The sequence below is a fragment of the Trachymyrmex cornetzi genome, unplaced genomic scaffold, assembly GCF_001594075.2.
Source record: "Trachymyrmex cornetzi isolate Tcor2-1 unplaced genomic scaffold, Tcor1.1 scaffold392, whole genome shotgun sequence".
Lineage (NCBI taxonomy): Eukaryota > Metazoa > Arthropoda > Insecta > Hymenoptera > Formicidae > Trachymyrmex > Trachymyrmex cornetzi.
In genome coordinates, this window is record NW_017298663.1 from 714,022 (window position 1) to 723,698 (window position 9,677).

Genomic DNA, 9,677 nt, shown 5'->3' on the forward strand with positions numbered 1-9,677 from the left:
CGATTGATTTAGGCTAATTTAATTAAAACTTTTCGATTGACGATTGATTTAGGCGGAGTTAATTAAAAGACGTTTAATCGAAAATTGAAATGGGCGAATTCAATTGAACATCATTCAATTGACGATTGATTAATGACATCTTATACATATAAAAAAGGATAATAACACAAGACCACCTATACCAATCCGTTTGTTTGGAAACATTGAGCTCTTGCCTTATTCGAAAATTAGCATGTTCTAATGGTTGTTCTACAATGCGCTTTTTGTTTCTTGCTGTTTGTCTCTGTTTGTCTCTTGCCTTTTTGATCAAGAAAGCAAGAGACAAACAGCAAGAAACAGGAAACAAAAAGCACATTGTAGAATTAGCCTAATACTCAAATTTAAGTTAGAATTGACAAGTACACAGATCACGCTATACGAGTTATGTTTCTTAAAAATGTTGTATTCTAATGAAGAAGTTTTCAATATGTCAATGATTTATGGTGAGTAGAGACAAAATGCTACGCAAGAGGCTGATTTGCATGCTGCACGTTTTCCAAACCGTCAATTTGTAAGGAATTTTTACACGTTTGGCAAACTGAGTGTGTATTACTGGAAATGTTAAAATTCAGCCACTCAATGAGGACATAGGAAAACATACTTTAGCGGAGCAGAATTGGCGGAATGAAACCATTACCAATCACGAACGTTTCGTAGTTCCGCATCCTATGGAGTACACTCTAAGGGCGGAGGCACACGGGGCTGCGAAACTGCGCAATGCAGAACGGAATGACATCACAAACATTTAACCCAATCTCGGGCGTTCCATAAAATTGTCGTTCTACATGTAGGAATTAGGTGTCACATGGAGCAAAACTTGCGGAAATGTGCAATAAGGAATGAAGACAAGAAAATCATACTTTGTGTGGTCTTAAGAGTATATAATGGAAATATCTATGAATATTTGTTGTAATTAAAACTTATGCTGTTAAAAAACATTCAAATTACATTATCTGCGCAAACACGAATTATATGGATTTGAAAATGGACTTATAAAGAAAAAAAAACCCTGAAATTAGTTGTTACCTGTTCCGTACGGAGAATTTTTTTTCCATGTGACGTAAGGAAACGAATGTCTGCGGAACGGAAAGAGCACGTTTTTCTTCGCTTGCTGAACAGCTTCATTTTTGAACATTTTACAGAACAATGGATTGTTGATTATCACACGGAACAGAAAAACTGCAAATGGCGTTAGCGAAATTGTATTTTGATTGTTGTGTCCGAACGAAGCCATACGCACGCACTTGTAGAGCTCCGCATAAACCTGCAGAAAACGTAAAGGCTCATCTACACGGCAAGGCGTAAAAGCGCAGGCAAAAGCTCAAGCGTAGGCGCAAGAAGTCTGCGTCATGCTCTTCTGTACGGAACATCCGAAACAAGCGCAAGAACGCGTATGAATATTTAAATGTTGGAGTCGTGATATAAATAAATGGTAAAAAATAAACTGCTGTGACTTTTTACATTTGCTAGCAGTGTCAGCTGTTATGTAAAGATAAATTTAATAGCTAATATGGAACCTAATGAGGAAATATATATATATATCTCAAGTTCTTCTGATACGTTGCTCCCCATTGATTAATTATTACTTTCGTCATTATCATTAGGAGACATGGTAATGTCTTAGTAGTAATTTTCCTCATCCATGTTTTCAATGACTCAAACCGTGTAAATAACCGCGACAAAACGAGAACAGTATGCCTAATGTACCTTTATAAAAATTTAGTACTAATATTGGCCAATTAATCACTTATTTTCAGTATTAAAAGTACTGTTGGTAATATTATGAATACTCGAAATACGTGATTAATTAATCCAGTACTAGTATTAAATTTCTATAAGGGTAGGCGCAGGCGTTAGAAATAAAATTAATTTCTCTTGTGCCTGCGGCCTTATGTCGTGTCACTCCTTGTCGTGTAGATGAGCCTTAAAGCACGCAGAACGACAACTGCGGAACGGCCAAGATTGGTTAACTGTTCGTGATGTCATTCCGCTGTTCTGCATTGCGCAGTTCCGCAGCCCCATCCCATGTGCCTCCGCTCTAAGATTTGTTCTTAAGCACTAGTTTCGAAAAGGCATTAGATCTATTCGCGTTGCTTTTTTTGTACTCAGCAACTTTGCTTTCTCTCTTTTTAACGTCCAAACATACATATATCTATCTCATTTAAGTTCAAAAATTTTTGGGGATTTCAAGCAACTCAAACAGATTTAAATAAATAGAGATTCGGGCGTTCAAAAGACAGAAAGCGAAGATGCCGAATGCAAAAAATGCGAGCAACGCGGACAGAACTATTATAAAGTGCGTTCCGAGTTAGCCCGCATCGTCATACAGACAACAGCACTTTGACACAGAGCGCTGATTGATGAAAAGCTGATTGTGGGGATAAAATTTACCTCCATCATCCGTTTTTCACCAATCAGTGTTCGATGTCAAAGCACTGTTGCCCATATCAGGGTCATCAATCTCCTCTCTTGTTCCGAGTGTTACCAGCATTTGTGATGCCCTCATTACTATGGCAATCAGAAATGAGGAACTAATATTCAATATGGCTGTCATCGTTTCCGGTCGGCATCTTTATCGCCATTCACCATATTTGCCACATTCTACGTTTGGCTACGTTGGCTGCGTTCGGCGGACTAAACAGTTGAGTGAGCGCCCGCTAATAATGTATTCTTCCAGATCTAAAAAGCTGATGATCTAAAAGAATACATCAATAACAGCGAACACTCACTCAACTGTTGAATCCGCTGAACGCAGCCACTATTCGCGTTATGGACGCAAATACTATCAACGCTGTTCGTGAGTGGCCTTCATTTGGACACGTTACAATTGGACACGTTGCAAAGGGACACGTTATATTGGACACGTTAATATTGGATACATATTACTTGGACACGTATCATTTGAACACGTATCATTTGGACACGCTTCATGCGTAACTCGGAACGCACCCCATCTCATTAGGCATTGCAACAGCCAACACACATATTTTCATATCGATGAAATTACAAAAAATATTAAATAATATCGAAATAACAAGAAATATTAATTCTATTTCTTTTATATATTTAACATGAATTCTATAGTTTTTTCATGAATTTACGTTAATTTTAGTTTAATTAAAAATATCGTTTTTTTGCCGTAAAAAAAAATTAGTTTTGGTAAATATTAAAAACAACAGATCCAGCTCCAATGACTTCCAACCCTTCTACAATAAGCCGCAAGTCAAAAGTTCTAAACGATCTTAAGTCATAATCGGAAGTTGGCCAATAGCCAACTTGAACGACTTGGTTAAAGACTTCTGACGTTCTGACTTGTGGCTTATTGTAGAAGGCCTATTAGACTTTGACATATATTATCAAAATCACAATGGGAGCTTTCCATCAAGACTTTAAACAACACACAGTGTCTAACATGTTGTTTTCCAGCAACGACTCGCTACGGCACGATTTACACAACCGAAAAGCATAGTCGAACATAGAGTCTGACTCATTCAATTTTTGAATGACGCTCTAGAACATTTTTGTCTTATACACGTGATATTACATAACAATTATTTTGGCCATTTGCATTTTTTATAGATTTTGTATAATATATTTTAATATAATTCTGTTTTTTGTTTAAGGGAGCTTTCCAACAAGAGGCAGAGTGATACAGTGTGACACGGTGAATCGTTGCATCCTTGTTATTCGCCAATGTTAAACAAGGATGAGGTGATCGCTGTATCACATGATGTTGAAAAGTTCCCAATATACACGATGACCCATTTTAATCGGCGGATCCAAATATCTCTTAAAATACGCCAGCTACAAAAAAATGGTTGGGACAAAAATTGTCGAGGACAATGAGGGTCATTTATCTGTGCTAATAATTTTGACCTTCAGGTCGATTTTCAAGGTTATTTGAAGGTCGTCATTTTTTAAAATGGAAACCCCTATTTTTGACACCTGATTCGAAAAGAGCGAGAAATTTTACATTTGAAATGATATTTTAGAATTTTTTTTGGGACTCACGATAATCAAGCACCCCAAACGTGAGAGACAAAGGGACTCACGATAATCAAGCACCCCGAAAGAAACAGAACTTACTACGTCCACGTCGTTTTCGGGTAATGCTAAAAATAAAGACAAGGTCTTTGAATTTTTCGCAGCTTTTCTACTATTTGAAGTACCGCCATACACTTATCATGCATAAAAAGCTCATAAATCTAAGTGCTTTTTAATCATTTAACTTTGATTTGACCTTCTTAAACTCACAATAACAAATTCTAAAATATCATTTCGAACGTAAAATTTCCCGTTCTTTTCGAATCCGGTGTCAAAAATAGGGGTTTTCATTTTTAAAAAATGACCTTGACCTTCAAATAACCTTGAAAATCGACCTGAAGGTCAAAATTATTAGCATAGATAAATGACCCTCATTGTCCTCAATAATTTTTGTCCCAACCGTTTTTTTGTAGCTGGCGTATTTTAGGAGATATTTGGATCCTTCGATTAAAATGGGTCATCGTGTATATCAAGGTCATCGGAGGTGAATCCATTGTTTTCAATATTTGCCCTAATTTTTACTTGATACTTTCCTCCGAAGTAAAAAATACCGTTTTTTTACATCTCTAGTTAGAATGTATATAAATTCACACAATATATATTAAAACATTAAGATCCACTTTGACCGAACACAGGATCTCTCACTTAATTTATTTTCATTGGTCTAAATACATATAATATATTAGAATTCGTAATAATATAGTTTAAATAAATATAATAAGATAATAGTATATTCATTTTTCTTACCTGCAACTGTAAATCCGATTCCGATAATTCGATCTCTGATTGTTCCTCATTGTTGCTAGTTGCATTACTCATAATTTTGTCGGTAATGATTTCGTTAGTCTCCAAACGTGGCAAAGAATTTGCATTTACTGTTATCTCATCTTTGTTTTTGACCGTGTTAGCGTCAACTAAATTTCCATAATCGAATTAATAATTGATTAATTAATTAATAAGTTAATATATAATTATATATAATTAAAAAATTTATCATACCTAAATGTAGTGTTCGTGATTGATCAAGATCTTCAGGATCCTGTGTATGATAGGATACATAAATAATTTGTTGGATTCCATCATTAGATGTCTCATCGGTGGCTATTATTTGATCATTGAATGTCTGTTCGTCTTGTGAGTTCGGCAGAATTTGCCATACCTCGCCGATCGAAGATCCTTCCGATCTTTTCATAGTTAATGTCTTATTCTCCCTGTGTACCTGCAGAAATCGATAATTATTACTGATTAAAAATTTTAAAAATAAAATTGCTATAGTACCTTTTTGTGTTTTGTCAAATTTGAACAGTCGGCAAAAGCTTTACCACACACGTCGCAAGAATAAGGCTTTTCACCTGCAAAAAATTAAATAATTAATATTTTCGAATTATACAAAAACAGAGACATTCATCTATATATTTGTGTTTATTACATCAGTTTATTTTTAAAAAAACATAATTTATTATTTTCGATTACCAGTGTGCAAGCGAAGGTGTTTCTTGAGCGCCCATTGCTCTGTAAACCGGCGGTTGCATTGATTGCACTGGAACGGACGTTCTCCCTTGTGCCGGCGCACGTGACACTTCCATGTATCTTTGTGTAAGAAACTCTTCGAGCAGAACTCGCATTTCCACGGCCGTTCGCCGGTATGCCGTTTTACATGCAATTTGAATTGCGATGACGTGGTAAACTTTCGGCCACAGAAATCACAGCTATATGGTTTTTCGCCAGTGTGAATGCGCATATGTTCCTGTAAATTACCATTCTGCGAGAAACTCTTCTGACATACCGTACAGGTGTATGGTTTTTGACCATTGTGCCATCTAAAACGGTATAATTTTTGAGATAATATATTTATTTTGCGATAGCAACTAATTAAATCTTAATTCAAAGATTTGAATTTAAAAAATTAAATAAAAAGTAGGATGTTATTTAAAAGAACCTAAGAACGCATATATTTATCTCTTTAAATTTTGGAATTTTTATGCATTAAAATAAATATGTTCATATTACCTGTAATGCAAAGTGAGACTAGTCTTGTGCGCGAATTGTTGTTTGCAAATCTCACAAAGATACTTTTTTTGACCCGTGTGAGTAGACTGATGGTTAATTAAGTTTGCCTTTGTCTTGAAGCTTGAGTTACAAAACTTACAAGCGTGTGGCCGATTATCCGAATGCACCAACTGATGTCGTTGAAGCAACTGTTTGTGCTTAAAACTTTTGTTGCATTTGTTGCAGACGAAACGGCGCCCATTGTTGTGTTCAGCTTCCTTGTGATACAAGACGGAACTTGGGTGATTTAGGACTTTACCGCAGATATCGCAAACATAATCCTTATCCGGTTTATTTTTCTGTAACATTATATAAAGATTTAAAAAGCTCTAGAAATATTATGTGCAATTTAAAAAAAATTATAAAATTATGTAAAATATTTAAAAGTTAAAAATATTTCTTTAAAAAAATTTTGTAATTATTATAATGTGATAACTTTATAAAACACTATTGTTATTACTTATAAAACACAAACCCCGTTGTGAGTTGTCGTATGTGTTTTCAAATCCGTTTGATTTGCGAAATTCTTATCACAAATATTACAAGTAAATTCTTGCTGCTCGTGCACTACTCTCATGTGCAATTCGTACTCCTGTTTCATTTCAAATTGCTTGTCACATCTTTTGCATATATAAATAGTATTTCTGGAATCTTCTGTTACGTCTAATTTTATTGTGGAAATGTTCTGCTCTGTGCTATGCGTCTCATGCGATTCCTGTGTCTCAACATTTTCTTCAGAAGAATTTGAATTATGTTGAGTTATCTTTTGGTGCAATGCCAGATTATCTTTACTGTCAAATAGCTTCTTACATTGTATACACTCGTGCTTAATACCCTTGTGGAAACTCCTAAAGCAGTTAAGTTAAAGTAAAAACTTTTTGTTAAAAAACTGAATATATAGCTAAAAATATTTTAATATTTTTAATAAACAATTTTAAGAACTTGCAAATATGTAAACATTTACATACTTGTAACGTACAATTTATATGTATAACATTCAAAATTATATAATAAAATATAAGAGAAAGGAAGCAGTCTAAAAATAGCCTATTTTGATCATAAATAGACATCTTTGAAACCTATGCAATTATTATCTTGAAAGTCGATTAATTTATAAAGGAAAGCTTGGAAAATCTTCCAAAAGTAATAAAGTAGATTGTTTGAACGCTTTATAAAAAAATTATTCATTTTGTTTCTAATGAATGATAGATTTCGAAATTAATGGTGCATTTAGTTTTAATACATGTTGGACCATTAAATACTGTAAGAATATAGTATCAGAGAGATCCACAAATGGACAAGATGTTCTACCCAAAGCAAAACCGAAATATATATCGAAAACTAAACTCGGTAGACAAAAATGGATAAATATACTGAATAAGGGACTCCCGTCTATGACCTTGACCTTGAAATATATTGTCAAGTTCATGACCCTGAATAACCTCCAACAGGTTTTAGACGTCGCTCGTCAGAACAATTCTTTAATTATTTTGAGTCATATTACATAAAAAATTAATTTGCCAGATAGCAAAGCGTATCTCAGCAAAATCGCACAAATCCGTGATTGCTTATGATGCTGGCAACTTGCTATAGATTTGTCTTCAACGATTTCAAATATATCGACATTGCAACAACATGCAGATAACAATGGCTGCATTCAACAGAATACAACAGTTTTATGATTCTCTGCTGAGATTGGACCATTTCTTTTGATCTAAAAGCATAACCCAATCAGCGCAAAGAAAATTTCCAACAGTTGCAAAATAAACGTTCTGCTGAACGCAGCCAATGTGTACATGTATTGCCAGCAGTTTAGCAGCAAGATAGCTGTGTAAATGTTATCTTGCGTTGTCGGCAATATGACAGCATTGTATGATACTGCATATTATTATGGTAACATGATGGTAATAATACGAATTTTGATGATTTTAAAGTTGTCAACAAATCGCTAGTTTATTATATCGTGAAGGTATCAAGTTGCCAATAAATGGGGAGGACTCAGTTGCTGCAATTCTGGTAGCAACGCATACTTAGCAATGCATAGTTAGCAAGCAACATGCCCAGCAACAAGGTAGACACGTTGCTATCTGGGTATCTTTAGTCCAACGTGTTAAATGTGAACACACCATTAACTTTGAAATCTATCTTTCATTAGACACAAAATAATTTTTTTTGCAAAATGTTCAAACAATTTACTTTATTATTTTTGGAAGGTTTTCCAAGCTTTCCTGGCTAAAATAAGTTTTCTTTCATGAATGTATGGATTTTCAAGACAACTGTATAGATTTCAAAAGTGTCTATTCACGGCCGAAATTGGCCATTTTTAAATTCCGCCTTTTAATTTGCAGAAAAAGAATTTAATGTTCAAGCAGTCAAGATCTTTGTACATAATCCGTGCGTATGAAATATTACTTATGTACTATGTATCTGCTACGTTGTAGGAAACCCCTGCCGCAGAGTTGACATGTAAACTTATTTTTTCTACGACGCAATTTTGATTTCGATCGTATTCGTCCACGGTTCATAATTACTACCTCACCCAAGTCTGTACCCTCTTCTGTTTCAAGATGACCTATTACTTCTGAAAAATGTAATATGCATAAATTCAAAAGAATTTCTTTTTTAAATTTCTTCTTTGACATTTCATTATGTATACCTTCGTTATGTATACCCTCTTGACCATCCTGATTAATTTTTAACAAATCTTTCGGATCGTCTATCATTTCAGAATCATCATCTTCATCATCAATCACACCTTCTTCCTTGAATATCCTTTCCAATTCTTTTCCCTGCACTGCTTCTAAAAATCTGCGTAAATTTACTTATTATATTAATCATTAATATTAATCATTAATAATCATGTAAATTATAAGTTATAATTTACATGATTATTAGTAGATTATAATTTACAAGTTTCATAATTTTCAATTTAACATACCTTTTGGGAACTTTGCGCTTTCTTCTGCGTCTACCATCACCATCCAGTTCTTCTTCTTCTTCCTGCTTATCCTCTTCACCTTGACTCATAGCTTCTGCAGGACTTTCTTTTGTTGCCTTATGTAAAATAGGTAGGAGTATATACAATATATGAGTATTATAATATAGGAAATATTAACAATTAGAATTTATTGTTACAAACCATTGAATCTATATCTGTGTGGATTTTAGGTGGACGTCCGCGTTTCCTTCTTGGTTTAGTCAAACCTTCCATTTGCAAACTCATTTCATGTTCCGCTGTGTACATAGATCCATCTGGCAGAACTAAGAGAGAAGAGAGGGGAAAAAATAACAAAATATTACAGATATTTGTGCAGTTGTATGTAGTTTTAACTGCACAAACTGCACACAAGATGTCTATAAAGTTTTGGAATCGATTTTTTATCAACTTTGTAGTACTGCATTTTCTTATTTTTACCAACATACGGTGTTAAAAAATTCTGAAAAAATTCTGAAAAAATTCTCAGAAGTTTATAAGAAAAAAATAAATAATTTTTGTCTCTTGCAGTTTTTCTGTAAAGTTGATAATATTTGAGTAAAAAATTATT

At 34.1% G+C, this 9,677-nt stretch overlaps 1 protein-coding gene and 1 long non-coding RNA gene across 3 annotated transcripts in view; one reads left to right on the forward strand and one right to left on the reverse strand.

The window, feature by feature from the left end:
* Positions 1-6,396, forward strand: part of LOC108764101 (uncharacterized) — a 22,283-nt gene extending 15,887 nt beyond the window's left edge. The window contains exons 2-3 of the long non-coding RNA XR_001940254.1: positions 5,560-5,679; positions 6,319-6,396. This is a non-coding gene — a long non-coding RNA (uncharacterized LOC108764101). The remainder of the gene's footprint in view (positions 1-5,559; positions 5,680-6,318) is intronic.
* The window catches only part of LOC108764098 (zinc finger protein 3 homolog), a 12,792-nt gene extending 3,405 nt beyond the window's left edge, over positions 1-9,387 (reverse strand). The window contains exons 1-11 of one of the 2 annotated variants that reach the window (XM_018512133.1): positions 9,272-9,387; positions 9,071-9,186; positions 8,789-8,940; positions 8,545-8,713; positions 6,608-6,980; positions 6,094-6,431; positions 5,557-5,903; positions 5,362-5,435; positions 5,083-5,302; positions 4,831-4,997; positions 1,066-1,303 (exon numbers count right to left, since the gene is read on the reverse strand). In XM_018512133.1, the coding sequence (XP_018367635.1) occupies positions 1,066-1,303; positions 4,831-4,997; positions 5,083-5,302; positions 5,362-5,435; positions 5,557-5,903; positions 6,094-6,431; positions 6,608-6,980; positions 8,545-8,713; positions 8,789-8,940; positions 9,071-9,186; positions 9,272-9,376 (2,299 nt within the window). In that variant the 5' untranslated portion in view covers positions 9,377-9,387. The remainder of the gene's footprint in view (positions 1-1,065; positions 1,304-4,830; positions 4,998-5,082; positions 5,303-5,361; positions 5,436-5,556; positions 5,904-6,093; positions 6,432-6,607; positions 6,981-8,544; positions 8,714-8,788; positions 8,941-9,070; positions 9,187-9,271) is intronic. The other variant, XM_018512132.1, reaches the window with a different exon arrangement.
* Positions 9,388-9,677: the final 290 nt, after the last annotated feature.